The 15,709-nt window shown below is 41.0% G+C and overlaps 1 protein-coding gene across 3 annotated transcripts; it reads left to right on the plus strand.

The window, feature by feature from the left end:
• On the plus strand, window positions 1-15,660 carry LOC117266420 (uncharacterized). 3 transcript variants are annotated; one of them, XM_033641612.2, is made up of 8 exons: window positions 1-145; window positions 7,945-8,005; window positions 8,439-8,474; window positions 9,353-9,394; window positions 10,583-10,642; window positions 10,800-10,868; window positions 11,070-11,112; window positions 12,273-15,660. In XM_033641612.2, the coding sequence occupies exons 2-8, from the start codon at window positions 7,954-7,956 to the stop codon at window positions 12,316-12,318; spliced, it is 348 nt and encodes a 115-aa protein (XP_033497503.2). In that variant the 5' UTR covers window positions 1-145; window positions 7,945-7,953; the 3' UTR covers window positions 12,319-15,660. The 3 variants fall into 3 exon arrangements, with proteins under 3 accessions (XP_033497503.2, XP_033497504.2, XP_033497502.2); XM_033641613.2 differs by lacking the exon at window positions 1-145 and adding an exon at window positions 3,730-3,910; XM_033641611.2 differs by lacking the exon at window positions 1-145 and adding an exon at window positions 5,016-5,175.
• The last annotated feature ends 49 nt before the right edge of the window (window positions 15,661-15,709 follow it).

The raw sequence follows: 15,709 nt of genomic DNA on the forward strand, positions 1-15,709 counted from the left end.
ATGAAGAACATAGTTCCTGACTGGGTACACCTGTATTAATGTGCACACTCACTCAGGCTGTTTCCATGATAACAAGGATCTGGCGTGGGAGCTACAACATACCAGCAGTGCATAGAAACAACTCTGAAAAACAGCTCATTTAAATGTAAGTTCACCTCTCAGTTCATATTCTTAATGAGTGCGAGGTTACTTTAAACTGCTGCATTATTCCCTACATGTTGATTGTCTTTTAGGACATGTGTGTACTGTGTGTGTGTGTGTCATTGTAAAGAGCAGCAAAAGTTAATATAAACTAAGGTAAAGGGATCATGTTTTTAACTCTTAGCAGAAGCATTGTGACAGCAAAGGTGCAAACTGTTGGTGTGGTGGTTTCAATTTTACAAACACTGAAACCTTCAAATCAAGATTTCTCAGCACACCACAATTCCCTTAAGCAATGCATAGATTAGTGTCTTTTGTTGTTGCAAGGGCTGAGACATAGCCATACCCCACTCATCACTCAAAACTAGACAAACAGAGGGAAGACAGCAGAACTGTTGAGACTTGAGTGCTTCAGGTAAAAGAGGAATAACCGTAATGCAAACGTGTTGCAAATATTGGGAGAAGGGATTAGGGTAAAAACGGACATATAGCTGCTGGAGGACACCACCAACATGCTGGAAAAACTAGTCTGGGTTACACTGTTTGTGCAAATGGCCGTTGAGACTCCTTTAATCACACCTACAAACAATATGCCACTTACCAAATCCCAGGAGGCACACCTGGAGGAGCAGCACACACTGCATTGCTACACTGAAACCAGGAAACTCACATGAATGGAACAACTACAGCTTATCGATTCTAGTTTCCCGTACAGCTGATAGATTTCAGACTATTTGCATGTCAGGGCAAACACCAAACAGAGTGATGTGCCAGCGACACAGTGCCAACAGCACGCCGGGGGAAGATGGCACAGACGGCCTATCAGCACACCTGTGCGCGCTCAGCCTGTCCGTCAAAAACGTGTGGGCGTCATTATTTGTCAACTAATTAGGCTGCAACCGCCAGGTGAACCGCATTATCATTACTCCAGGCAGTTCTCATCTGTTTCAGGTACACTTTTGCCTCCAGTTCAACTAGAATAATAAGCAATTATTACTCAGTTTTACCGGAAATTGCTTCCTTATTGGAGATGGAAGAAGTATTCAGATCCTTAAAAGCAGGCCAACTAATACCACACTGTGAAAATAAAACTTGAGACCAATTATTATCATGATAATGTAAAATACTTAAAGTCCCTGTCAGTGTTTTACTATTATAGAAGATGTTTTTGGATTAATATGCTGCATTAATGCTGTAAATTGCATTCACTTCTGTAGATGTTAGTCCTAATTTTAACTCCCTTATATACTGTTGGGAAATTAAATCTACAGCAATGCACCCTTTTGTATAAGATCATATGTTTGGAGGGGTCTCTGTTCTGTGAGAACTATGTAGGCTCATAATATTAAGGGGTGGTGTCTGGGGACCATTTTCAGTCTACACCTTCTGCAGCCCAACTGTTGAGGAGGGCCTGCTTTTTGTGAAGAGTTAACAGGGGTTCTCAAGGTTTGATGACTTAGTGCCATTTTAAAGAGCACACATGACTTTTATACTGCATATTATAAAAAGACATTTCTGATGACTTTATTTTTTATGACTCGCTTTACTATGGCTTTTTTTTATTACCTTTTCTGTGATATACCACCACTTTTTAATCTATCTTTCAATCCCTCCAATATGTTTTATAATTACTGCCCAGTGTGGGCTATGTGTAAAACGTCAATGCTTCATGAGCTCAGATAAACAGCCATGTTTTCAGTTTTGTGATGAATGACGATGCATTTTCCAGCTCATAGTAGGAAAAGTTTCTCAGCACATAAAGGAACACTTCATCCTTCAGTTTATCACAAACATTCAAAATCAACACATCTGGAGATACATGGTGCTCACTGGACAGGAAGGGAATAAAAACTTGAATCTACTTTAAAAGTACAATACAGATACAATTTGTCTCAGAGATATAGTTGAATAGAATTACAGTGTAGCATAAAATGGGAATACTCAAGTAAAGTAGTAATGCATCTATTTGTTATTTAAGAAGCCTATACAGTACTTGAACAAATGTACTTAGTAAGATTTCATCGCTGCTTATTTGGCATCAGTTTTGGGAAGGTTATTTTTGTTACAGGTTACTGTGTGAAAAATATAATATGTAATGGAACTTTTTTTTTTAAAATTACGTCATCAAAGTATGCCATTTGATAACTTTTTGTTTACTTAAAAATGTTTAATTTGGGCAAAACAGCTGAAAAATGTCAGAAATAGGCTGTGCCAAAAGAAAGCATCCCTGCATGCTGAAAAGCAACAGTGAATGTTACATTCTACAAAGCTTTGTACCAAAAGAACATTTTCAGATATAACCCCTTTGTTATCACCAACAATTTGAGTAGAGACTGTAATTTAATTACATTTATCCCCTCAGTAACTGTAACTGATTACAGTTACATTTATTTTGTAATTTAATTACATGGAAATTGTTTTATCTATCTAGTTACTTCCAGACACTTTGGCGGAGGTGTGGACTCAAGTCACATGACTTGGACTCAAGATTTGAGTCACAAATTTGATGACTTTAGACTAAACTTGACACAGTCAAAAAAGACTTGCAACACTACGTGGACTTAAACACCACTGACGTGTGACTTTACATGGGCGTGACCCTTTTGACTTGAAAATACTTGATACCTTCCCCCAAGCCCAAATGTGAAAAAGCATGCTAATTAAAAGGTGTGCCACCAATCAAATGTATCACCTGAATCAGCTAATGCTAACACTACTCATTCCCAGCGAGTCGACACTCAACTCCCCAGATAATCCACTTTGTTTTAAATAGTCAAGTTACAGACAGAGATGCAACAACTTCTAACAGAAAAATGACTCATATAAATGTAATATATTTACACTCTGTTGCTAGGATGGCATGATATGTGATGAGTGCCTGATGGGTGCCACCTCAAGTGCAGTTTATCCTTGAGTAATCATCACAGTCAGAGCATGCTAGAGCATCTATGGGTATGGAGGAGTTAAGTGTATTTGGAGAGGTATAGGTGAGAGAAAATGGAAAAAACAAAAGCCATCCGAGGCACAAAGAAAAAAAAAAGAAGACAAAATTTGCAATTTTTATTTTATTATTATTATTATTATTTCTTTATTGTTTGTTAGCAAAGTTGTCTATGTTGATTTCTCATTAGCCCCTGTTCTATTTTTCTGATATATACAATAAATCTAAAACACATCAATAATAATGATAATAATAGAAGTTTTTTTTGCGAGGTGGGGGGTGCCAGGGGAAGCTTGCCCAGGGTGCTGAATAAGCTAGGTCCGGCACTGTGTTTAGGACTTGAAACTCAAAGTTTAGGACTTGACTTTGACTTAGTAGTCTTCATTGGAACTTGAGTGCAAAGACTTGAGGCTACTTGTGACTTGCAAAACAATGACTTGGTCCCATCCCTGCTGTTTGACATATATCACAGCTTTACAGTAGTGTTATTCATGTCCTATTATCTTTGCATGCTGAACACAGTGCTGCTTGTTAACGTCACAGTTCTCAGGAAACTGCTCATGACAGCACTTCTGTGACACACACACACACACACACACACACACACACACACGGAGGTATTTTCCCGCTGAAGTAAAAAACTGACTGAGAGAAAAAACTTTAAGGGGCAGTTCGGTACAATATGAGGTGGCTGTGAATCCCCTTGTACATGTGTGAGAAAGTTGAACATAAAGCCCACGCAGCAGCAGACTGCAAGCTCTTCCAGTTAACCAGTCCATTGGCACGGTGTTGGCTCATCTCATTTCATCGCCTGACTCAACAGCTGTGGTGAGTGCGTCAAATTTCACGGCAGTGATGACAAAAAGTCACAAAAATATATGATTTTAAAACCTTAAATTTCACAAATGGAGTATACATTTAGCAATATAACTGTCTCTCTCTTGTATTTGTGAGTTAATGGTCGTTTTAAATGTACTGTAATGCAATAATACAGAAATACTGTCAGCATATAGGATATTTTTCGAAGCTAATTAGCATCAGCACGTAGCCTGCAGTGTAACTTCTCTCTGCTTTTCTTCCTCCATAACTTATTTTCTCACTTTTTCTCACCAACTTCTCCCAAGTTCATGTTGTTTATCAGCTCACCTGTATATTTCTGACTGTAACTCACAGAGAGCTCTAAATAACAGGCACTTGTGTTTGTTACACGGTGAGTCAATGTGAAAACAACTTGACTTCATCCATCTAATGTGCAGACTGCTTCCAACGAGGAAGCAGGTAACAGAAGGTGAGGCTGTTGTAAATGTAAGAGAACTGACTTGGCACACCACTTCACCTCGTCTCTGACTTCCTGTGTGTGTGAGATTGTCATGCCATTCACAGAGCGCTCATGAGTGAGCTTTCTGGCGCGTTATATTAGTCTGCAAACAAATAACAAAGTGTTGTTCTGCTGTTGTTAATCAAGCTGCTTGCCCAGGGAGTGTCAGAGGTGAAGCAGGGGCGCCAAATATTTGCTGAACCCTTTACGTCTCCTCTTTGCAGAGTTCTTTTTGTGCATTTTGTGTTTCTTGGAGAAGTGATGAGGCTGTGTTTCAGACAGATTGGGCTGTGAAAACCCTCAATGTGACTGGGATAGCTAGGGCTTGTGATAGTGTTGTTAACAAAACAAAGACAAAACCGCTTTGTCTCCATCTGATAAAAAGTAAACCTGAGGTGTACGTGCCCAGAGTCCTGAATGCCCTGAATCAGACTGATGCTGCTTTAGGCACGGTAGCGGTGGAAAATGCCAATATTTTGGTGTTACCATAGAATCCTATCAGTTCATTCCTGTGTGTGCACACAGGTTTTGTATTTTTTGCACACACACATGCAGAGAGAGAGGTGGAGAGAGAGGGAGGAAGGGAAATACAGGATATGTGTCTCCAAGACGGCTGTCATTGTCAGACACACTCTCATATCCTCTGTTTTACTGCTGGCCCGATGCTCAACAAGTCACCCACAGCCCATTTGTATTGGAAATAACTGCTTAGTTGTCAGACTTATTTGTTTAGCGGGAGTTGGACTGCTCACTGGTTTGCATGGCACCAAGTGAGGTATTGTGAGTTTTTCTTTATTTTTATTTTACCATTAGTTTCCTTGTTACTTTGGTTGCGGTCCAGTGGCGTAGCGCAAGTATGTTATGTTATAGAGAAAAGGGGAATTTGCATCAGCCTCACTTATATAAACAGCTCCTGTAGAGATGGCAGAGTTGAGTAAACATTTCAATAAGAATATTTTCTCTCTTCACTGAACCAGAGTAAGCTACCACTTTTATAAAATTGAATGGCAATGAATAACAAGTGATAGGGGTGCTTTTTTTTCCTCCTTTCTCGCTCACTCTTTTTCCTTCTTGTTGGACTCATTGTTTTTTTTAGAGCAATGCTGTTTTAGTGTTGACACATCTTCACAATAATCAAAGTTTTTCTTTGCCATCTCCTCTCCTCTGTCTCTCATATTTTCTTGCTTGTATTTGTTTTCCTATGAACTCTCTAGGCCACAGCGATTCTAATATCTTTGCACGTTAACGATTGTTATCGCTGGTGTCAAAGTCTTGTCAGCTATGCACAGTGGCTGAGCAGAGGGCTGTTATCAGTGCGAGCAGATAAGAAAGAGATAGTTTGTGTCCCTGCAAGTAGTTCTGTTTATGTGCATGTAGTAAATCTCTGTGTCTGGGTTTGTTTTGTTGATACGGTTTTGTACTGGGTGGGTTGGAGGGAGTGGAAAGTGTTCATCATTTAAAATTAAACCTGGTAAACAAGATTAAGGTGTTCTGTGGGCTGGCCTGGACAGACAGGTATGAGGTTCAGGGTTAATCCTGTCAGTGGAGAAGTGCATCGGTGAGAATTGGACAAAAACAGGACAAATTCAGCCTCTAGCAACAGCACAGTATATGCCTTTCCTGCAGCACTGCAATCCAGTTTTATGATTTCTACGTTTACCTTCTATGATCTCTGCATCTCTAGCCAGCAGTCAGCTGGTTTGTCTGCTTTGTAAACAAGACACTGGTTATTATATGTTGCAAATTGGGTCTGGTATTAAAGAGAAAATTCAATCGGCATTCAAATGTACAAGAATATATTACCCAATTTGAAAAATAATACAGGCGTCAGGAGCCATTTTGATACAGAGGCAGTGGACTGGGTTGATAAATATTTCCAAATTGGATCAGCTTATTATTTCACCCAAAGCAACTCTGAAAAGCAAATTGGATACAGAAGGGGATTTTATTTGCAGCTTCTTAGGTTGTTTGCGTTTGGAGATTTACTGCAGCTATTCAAGAGGCCAGAACAGCCCTCGCTACACTCCCTCTGCAATCAGCCTCAGTCGTGTGATTAACATCTTTTTCCTATATAGTCAACCAAAATAGTTCTTAATGCTGTTTTGCTAATTTAGCATGAAGATAATCTTGTTGCTTAGTGGGCTGTTCTCGGCCCTACAGGGTGGACATTTGTCTCACATGAAAGTTTCTAGACATCAAGTGCCATGGCAGCATTTATAGATGAGATTACAGTTTATGGCCAGTTTTCTGGTGCATAGTTTTTCATAAAACTGTCAAAAACCGTGTGGAAAGAATGAACCAATGCTGACAAGTATCCAGTCTTAGAGCTGATAGCTCAGTCTTTTACACTTCCATTCACCAAATATGGTAATTAGGATCTTCTCGCCATACGCTGAGCGTAATCCACTTCCTTAAATTGTAGTAGTGAGTAGGAAGCAGTAAGCGGGTGTTTGCTGCTGTCCCATGGAGCCCAGTTTGATAATCTAATACTTAACAATGCAGGTCACTTCAGTTCTTTCCACAGTCATTAACTATGAAGGAAACAAGGACACAATGGGTATGGCTAACAATAAAGAGGCGCCTTCAGTATAGCATTTGGCACAAAGGTCAATGGGAGAGTTCCCTCTGTGTACAGTATCAAACATTGCATGACTATTGGTTCCTGATCCCATGCCAGCCTCAATGGCTAAATCGGACCAGTGAGACTTCATCCGGGACCTCAACTGGAAGAGAGGTCATTCCCATGTTTTTCCCTCTTTTAAAAATATCACCATTCATATTGTGTTGGATACAGCTGGGGGCTTTGTTTGGCAGGCTAACAACATCTGCGTTTCACATCTACGTGGTGGCAATGGGGAGCGGAGGTAGAGTTTGTTTTGGGCCCTGTGCCATGAGGAAGTTGGGCGATTTCTCCTCAGGAACAACAATGCACCAAAAAAAGAAATCCCAGCCAATTTCTGTTATAGGATAAAGCTGATGAATTCATGTGTGTGTGAGTGAAATGGAGCTCTTTCCCCAGTTAGCACAACAAGAATATTGCTCGGCAGAATACAATGAACAAAAAAAGATTCATTTTTGTTTTGTCAGTGGACGTCATCGGACACTTTTTTTTTTTGTTGCTCAACACCTGGCATAGCACCCGGGCTTTTGCAAAGGGAGGGGAAAATGTTGAATAGACACTTGTTGACAGCTGACTGTGACAGAATTCTCAGAGCAGGTTTTCTGCTGAGCACTATGGGAAATAAGGATGTCATTCAGTGACCCTCTCCCGCCACCCACCTCAGATTACAGTCTAGATATGCATACATACTTTAAACCAGTTAAAACAGTGCAAGGACTTGTTGGCTCAGAAACTCCTAGTTTTCCACTGACTAGCAGTATGTGATCCTGAAACTCAAAGTACCACACAAGCCCCCAATAATAGACAGCATTGCTGCTTTCCATCTTGCCCTATCTCTAAACCAAAACACCAAGATTCCACACACATCAATGGCTGAATATTAATAGCAGATATTTTTATCTCGGTTTCTTTTCCCCCCTGCAGCATTTGAAGATGATGCGATTGCTGTTCCTGTGTCTGCTGCTGCTGCTGCCAGCTGCTACTGGTACGTTCTCATCTCTGTGACGCTTGCAGGTGATAAACATCTAATCAGGGTCTATGCATCCCTGCGCCGGCATGTTTTCCTCACCTACCTATGTATGTGCACCGCCTGTGCAGATTAATGTATGCACTCACTTTCACTCAGGGTGTTACGGTGAAACAAAGGGTTTGTACATGTAAGAATAACATTAAAGGAAGTACATGCACAGTGAAATTAGCAACAGTACTCGTAATGCTGTACTTTCTTAGTATAGAGGATACCAGAAAAAGTACAGCAGACAGACACCACCTTAATACAAGTAGAACATTAAACTGACTGTGGTCCTTGCACTTTTTGTGCTGTACATTCCTATGATTGTCGTAGTATTCTGATATTAACCTTCAAAAAAGTTATTGTGAGCATTATAAAAGTATTCTAATTGTCACCTCTTTTGCAGCTGTTTCAGAAGAGATTGAAGGCTCAGCTGATGACGGTATGACATGCATCTTTGTCTGTAAAATAAAGAAAAACAGGAGCACTTTATGAAGCCTTTCAATCACCACAATTTATGAAGAAAACGTGACTGCTTCCCTCTTGAAGTCAATTAAGGGATGCAAATAGACACATTTGATTTGTATTAAGCATTGAGAGATCACACCCATACGCAACCACGGAGAACATTTTCTGTCCATTGTTTTGTATTGTATCACACTGTAATTTCATTTTCAATTATTTTTTTGCTTGTTTCTACATGTTTCTTTGTACTGTCGTCAGTTCCAGTATTTTGTTTTTGTTTTGACCTGAGGTAAGCTTAGTGGATCCTTTAGGTCGTGTATGAAATAATTAGCAGGCGGATCAAGGGTCACACCAGACATGTTGGTTGACAAGCGCTAGCTTCGTGTCAAACAGAATAACTTCAAATCATGATGTTGATTCATAATGCAACGTGCTGAACATGAGAAAAAAATACTTTCCTCGTCTTTACATTTCTACTCTTTCTTTGTCAGTGCACAGCAGAGCTGCACAACTGGAACACCTCCCATTTCTCATTTAATGGTTTTTCTTCCTCATTCACAGTTTTGGTCACTTGTTTATGGGTGTGGTCTCTTGCTCTCAGTTTTTTACTGCCTACAATTCAGATGTATTTTGGTTTTCTGTGCACAATATTGATTTCAGTTTATAGTTTTCATTCTTTTTGCTCACAGACCCTTTGGTCCTAAACTGACTTCATAAAACCATCAATCAATAGTGTTGGTAAAAGATTAAAGGTGTTGTCTATATCCTGACTATTGTAAAGTGCCAAAACTCTGTTATTATTTCAAAGCGCTCATACTGTCTGCACAAGAATCTAATTTTATCCTTTCTTCACAGGTCTGGATGATGATGATGATGAAGATTTATATAGACAAAGAAGTGAGTATATTTCCTCAGTTCCCAAGAGTGAATTGGAGGGCAGTAGGCTTTTCTAGTTTCTTGTGCGTCACACCCACAAACTCTGTAATGGCAGCTGCCCAGAGGAGAGTGTGTAAAGGTTATGGCCTCTGTAATTATTGTCAGTAAGTCAGCACTGTGTATAGGGTGCTCTAGTCCCGTGAAATGTGTGGGGCTGTGGCCCCTGTTGGCTTTTCCGCCTCCCAACCATTAAGCCCTGAATGGAATCAATTAGCTCCCTGGTGGGGCCCCGCGGATTCCACCGAAAGGCCAATGAACACGTCGACATCTCCACCATCCCGCTGGTCAGCTAATCAACATTGGCATTCTCATTCTCTCTCCACCCCTCTCTCCATCACTCCTCATCTTCGCTTTGATGGACATTTGATAGAATTACAGATCTGCTTAGAACGGGGCAGTCGGCTCTTGGAGTAGCAGCCTCTCTGCAAAGCACTGTGATTCCTCTGAAGCCTCAACCCTCTGCCTCTCTGTAGACACAAGCTTGTATACTGGATTCCATACACCATTTGTTGGCATTGTTGTCTCCTGTAAGCAGTAGACGTATTGCATAATGAAGTGTTCTGTGGAGGGTTGAAATGTGCAGGGCTTTGTATTGCTTTAAAAAACGACAACACCAGTACAGAGGCCAGTACCCTTACACTGATACTGATACCAGGAGAGCACTTCAGGTGTGTAGTACAGCCATACTTTAGAAGGTTTTAGTGGCATCTCAGCACACTGAACTGCCAACTTCATCAAACACACCCCACTCTGTGTCATCACAACACAGATTGTATGGATTGTATCTCCTGCAGTAGTGGGCAAACCACACTTCACATTGAATTGAAGAACACTTGTAGTGATTGGCTGCCAAATGCTGGTTCATGGGGAAGTTGTTGGGTCTCTGTAAATTAACGAGTTTGGTCTAGACCTACTCTATATGAAAAGTGTCTCGACTGCGAGCAAGACCATACCAATAGTCATTTTTTTCGAGATCTGAGTACAAAAAGGATCAAGTGCAGGTTTCAGTAGTTTCGATACTGCCTGGCACTGCGTTATGTAGGTCGATACCTTAAAGGTATCAAGTGCTGATACACAGTCCCATATACAATACACCTGAAATCAGCAGAGCTCATGTTAACTGGTCTCTTCTCCTCTTTGCCACTTAAGCAAATACAGATCTTGGCTCCACAGCTGCAGATAAAACTACAGGCATAGAAAACGCGGCAGGTGAGAGAAGTATTTCAAATATAATTAGTGATATACCATAAATGTATTAAAATATTAGAATACATATCAACAAGTATGAAGGATTCATAATAACATACACTGGTATTCATTATTGTTTAATACACTTACAGACCACTTTCTATGTTTTCTGTTTTAGATAACTTCACCGTGATCGTCATCGTCGTAGCTGTGGCTGTGTTGGTTCTTTCAGTCGCTGTGATAGTCAGTAAGTATTCTGTGTTTTGCTGAGACATAATGATGTGAAATAGTGCCTGCTTCATTCCCACAGCTGACAAATGTGCAGCTGTAAAGCCCTTTGGTGGAATCTCTTTACTCCCCATGTGCTTTGTAAAGATGTTAATACCTAAGCAAATATGAACTTTTCTCTTGTGTAGCCTTGACCTTTTTCCATTTTTCTTCCTTGCAGCCATAATGTTAGTAAGACGCCACGCGCACAATCGGCAGCAAGGGTAAGGTCAAATTTCTTCACTTTCAAAGTTGATATTTGAGAGATGCATGTTCCACTTTACGCTAAGTCAGCCTGCAGGTGACAGAACCAGTCTGGTGGGTAACAGCCTCACTGCTGCCTTGCCAATGAACCCTACTCCACATGACTCGTCAGCATCAAAACCAGAGGAAAGCACTCGGGTGGCGAAATGTAACCAGCATTCACCCATCCGAGCCCGTCTGGACTTGTACAGCAATTAGTGTCACAGCCTGAGGCCACCACTGAACACTCCCCACCTCTAACCCTTCCCATGTTAGCCATCAAACAATAGCCTTAAGATAGTGCCTCTGGGTCTGTATGACCGAATGGGACAAGACCTAACCTGTTCCAAAGCTTACCTCATGAACTGAGGCCTGAGTTAGACAGCTACTCAGAAATAAAGCAATCCTGTAAACATGATCCTGGTGTCATGACAACAATCTGCCAACAGCACTCAGACTGCAGAACAGCCTAAACCAGTTATACAGAGAGACGATCTCTCCTCACTTTTTGCCTCCCTTCTGTACTTTGCTTATTTAACGGCAGCTGGCTCAGGGAAGGCTTTCTGCAAAGAAATCAGTTTCTTTTATTCTGGTGTACAGTAATACATGACCTGCAGGTCAGGTCAGAGAGGTTGCAGAGTTCAAATTATTCTCCACACATCTCCTAAGCAGCAGGAGAACTGCCATTGTGGAGCAGACACCCAAGACAATCTGCAAGGGTTAAATTCCTCCGCCGGATTACTGGCTGCCTCCTGGGGCTGCAGTCAGCTCTGGCAGTGTTTGGTGCTGACTGATCGCTCTGCTGAAAAGAGGCTTAATCACACAGCAACCTCTGGCTTGTTGGATCAACAGTGCCTTGCCAGGTTTATAAGTCCCACCTGGGGATGAGCCGTGTTTTGAGGTGGTGCAGTCACCGTGCACCTGTCAGAGCCCTGCAGCATGAGGCAGACGTGTCATTTCCTGAATTCCGACACGCGGGGATGTTTCTTGTGTCTTTCTGCTAACAAACTGAGAAAGAAGCTAAAAATATCTTGAAGATGACATACTTTTGCTCTTGCCCTGTCTCCCCTTACCCCCCTCCTCCACCCCCCATTTTCCCTGCTTTCCCGTCCTGTGGTCTGTCCTCCCTCTCTGTCTTTAGGGTCTACTCCGTGCCTGCAGAGCAGGACCAGAAAGGGGCAGTCTAGTTCCTGGTGGAGTAGCAGTCTTACAATGACAGACAAGAGAGGAGCAATGCACCGGGCTATGTCATCTCCTACTCTTCGACTCAGGACAGATAGACTTCTTTGCACAACAGCCTGCTTCTCACCATCCAGTAAACTGCTTGCTCCTACATAAACTCCTATGAATACATATGCAATATGTATATTTTTTTTATGTTACACACTTTTGTCTTTGTCCCAGCCGTTTATACTCCACATAACATGCAATTTAGCCAGGGACATTTGGAACACATTCAAACCTTCTAATTGGATTCTATTTGAGGAATCCAAATCAAAGCCAGTGAATGTGGCTTAAAGCTTCTTTTGTTAAAAGGGATGATTTAGCACAGCCAGAGCTCCCCCCTTTTTTTTACTACCCGAAACAAGAAATTATTCCCACCAGCTATGCAGTGAAACTGCATTTGCGTTTGATTTGGTGCATGTGGAACAGACCTGTCTCTGTGAAATGGTCGATGAGTGAGACAAGCCATGCTAATCCACACTAAGCCAGCCCAGTGCTCACTTCATTCTCCTATTCACTTGTCTGACACCTTCTGTTCCTGGCCCATTAGGAATGACAGGAGGCAGCACAATAGGGAGGTAAAAACCTGTTCCCCCCTCTTGTCAACCTCAGTAAAAAAGAAGTGAAAATAGCCAGTGTGAACATCTCCTTGCAAGGCAGCAAATTAATCGACCGCCATGAATGATGATGTTTTCTTTTCCCCCCTCTCTGTTTCGTTTTGAAAGGCTTTCACTTTAGTCCCACAGATTGTAAATACAGTGGCTCTCTGAATGCTGCAGAGAGTTAGATTAATGCCTCACACTGGTAGAAAGAAGCTGGGTGTGAGGGAGGGATACAATCTCACGAATCAAATAAAGTGTTGGGGATGATTGGGGAAAATACCAACAATGCTTTTGTTTCATTCATACAGAGCATGATGGCTTCTCTGTTTTCATTTAAATGGAAATCAATCATGCCCTGTGAAAGAAAGCTTTCTATCCAAGAACCAGAGGCACTGGTTGCCTTATTTGTTACAATACAGAAAAGGGAAATTTCTGTGGCGAAGGTTAATGGGGAATGAGACATGCTCCTGTTGGACATGACAGTATTTCAGTTGTGGCTTTGAGTAAGCAGCACTGGGAATGGCTACACGGGGTTAAACGCTGGATTTGTCAAAGCAGGATCTCACTTTGCTCTACCACTAAATCTCGCAGCTAATCTTGCCACTGGGGACAGGGCTCGGCTCCAGACCAGCCAGACTTGAGAGCAAAAACAATTGTGGAGTCACGTCCACTTCAGGGCGAACAGTGGCCATAGGTCTGAAGCGTCGTATTAAACATGACGCATCCCAGTTTATTTAACACAAACCAATTGGCAGATGATTATTGTTTGTGCATTTGTTTTACCGTTCATATTTGAGCACTGTGTGTACAGTGTGTGTTATTTCTCAAAGCATAGCATTGCCCAGTAAGCCTTCAATATCTGTCAGCATTTCAAAGGGAGGACAATTGGACAAAAATTGCAGTACAAAACATTTCAGTTTTTTTTCTATGTCTTTGTAGTCATATTTACTCACATTCACTTTTTCTGTCGGACAAACAAACCACAATGACAACATTTGAGCAGAGGATTCTCTTTGTTTGAATGTATAAAGTAAACAGACTTGTACAAAAACCCAAAGAGAAATGCAGTGTTTGGTTCAGACTGCTCCGCACATGATGTGACCAAACGCTGCACAGTTATTCCCTCCTATGCAGCCTCTCTGCTGTGACACTACTGATGCAGATGTAACGAATGTAGATGCTGAGCTTTTCTATCTCTCTCAGCGGCATGTATGTGGAAAAAGTTATACTTTTTTACCCCCTTTTTTAAACTGGCTGATTGTCTTTCTATGCAGACTGAAGTACGGTGTCTCTGAGAGCTCAATGCACTGCAACTTAAAGGGACAGTTCACCCCAAAATCAAAAATACATATATTTCCTCTTACCTATAGTGCTATTTATCAGTCTAGATTGGTTTTGCATGAGTTGCTGAGCTTGTGGTGTTCAAAGCACCAAAAAATGCATTTGAAATTATGATCTGATTACTCAAGATATCCACAGACCTTGTTGTGAGCAGAGGAGAACTATTTTCATTCTACCGAACTACACCCGCCAACCACATCAGCGTGCAGAAGGAAGTGTGCATCTACTGCTAGCCCACCTAGCACCAAGTATGATGCCATTCATGTTTACATCTTGGTCTGTCAAAAGCACAAGCCTCTAGTCCATGAGTAGAGGCACGCTTCCTTCTGCACAGTGGTGCGGTTGGCGACTGCAGTTCAGTACAAAGAAAATAGTTCCTACATGAAACTGCTCACAACAAGGTCTGTGGATTATCTTGAGTAACCAGGTCATGATTTCTGGAAAGAGACATTGCTGTTGAGTTTTTCAAATGTATTTTTGGTGCGTTGAGCAGCACAAGCGGAGTGCCATCTTGTTCCATTAGATTGGAGAGAAGACACACATCTCTATAACTGATGCCTCTAACACCAAAACAATCTAGATTGATAAATAGCACTACAGGTAATAGGGGAGAAAATTGAGTTTTGATTTTGGGGTGAACTGTCCCTTTAAGAAAACACATGCAAATAGACAAAACAAGCAAATGAAGATGTTTCATCTAATTGCATGCATTTTCCAAAGCTCCACTGTGTAGAGCCTCCAGAGCCACCGTACTAAAGGCATGGTCTGACCTTATGCAATTCTTCTAGCTTTTAATATATAATATATTGTAAGTATTTACAGAGTTACTGACCTATATATTTGTATTGTTTCTCTTGATGAAAAATGTATTGTATTTGGCTAAATGGTCTTTTATATACTTGTTTTTAAAGGGTGGTTCTTATCTCCATTGTTCATTTATAAATTTTATTTGTGTAAAAAAAACGTTGGGGCAAGTGGGAGTCTGTTTTTTTGCCAAAAACCCTTATGTAAAATATTTGTATTTTAGTCATATTGTAGCAAAAAAAGTTTAAATTTGGACTTCATGTTAAATGCACATGTCCATATGTACCTGTGTATCCAGATTAATCCTACTGTATGTGTAATTTATGCAAAGGGCACTTACATTGTTTTCTCATTGTATAATTATTTGCTAAGTATATAGTACATAACCTTATATCTCCCAAGAAAACAGTTGCAGTCAGTGATTGTACACCATGAATCAATTCTGTTTGCACATCTGCTCTCTCCCTGATTTTGTTCTGATAGTAATTAGAACAGTGAATACTACTGTAGATTATGTAGAACTCTGTGTTGATTTTGACATTAAATCTGTTACAAAAATTTGCTCGGTTTCTCCCAGTTTGTTGTCTGCATCATTAAGATGCCATAT

This window comes from Epinephelus lanceolatus, chromosome 10 (assembly GCF_041903045.1).
Source record: "Epinephelus lanceolatus isolate andai-2023 chromosome 10, ASM4190304v1, whole genome shotgun sequence".
Classification (NCBI taxonomy): Eukaryota; Metazoa; Chordata; class Actinopteri; order Perciformes; family Serranidae; genus Epinephelus; species Epinephelus lanceolatus.

Coding starts and splice junctions, on each gene's coding strand:
- LOC117266420 (XM_033641611.2), top strand. Junction 8,475..9,352: donor TGAAGGCTCAGCTGATGACG/GTATGACATGCA, acceptor CTTTCTTCACAG/GTCTGGATGATGATGATGAT. Junction 9,395..10,582: donor AGATTTATATAGACAAAGAA/GTGAGTATATTT, acceptor TTGCCACTTAAG/CAAATACAGATCTTGGCTCC.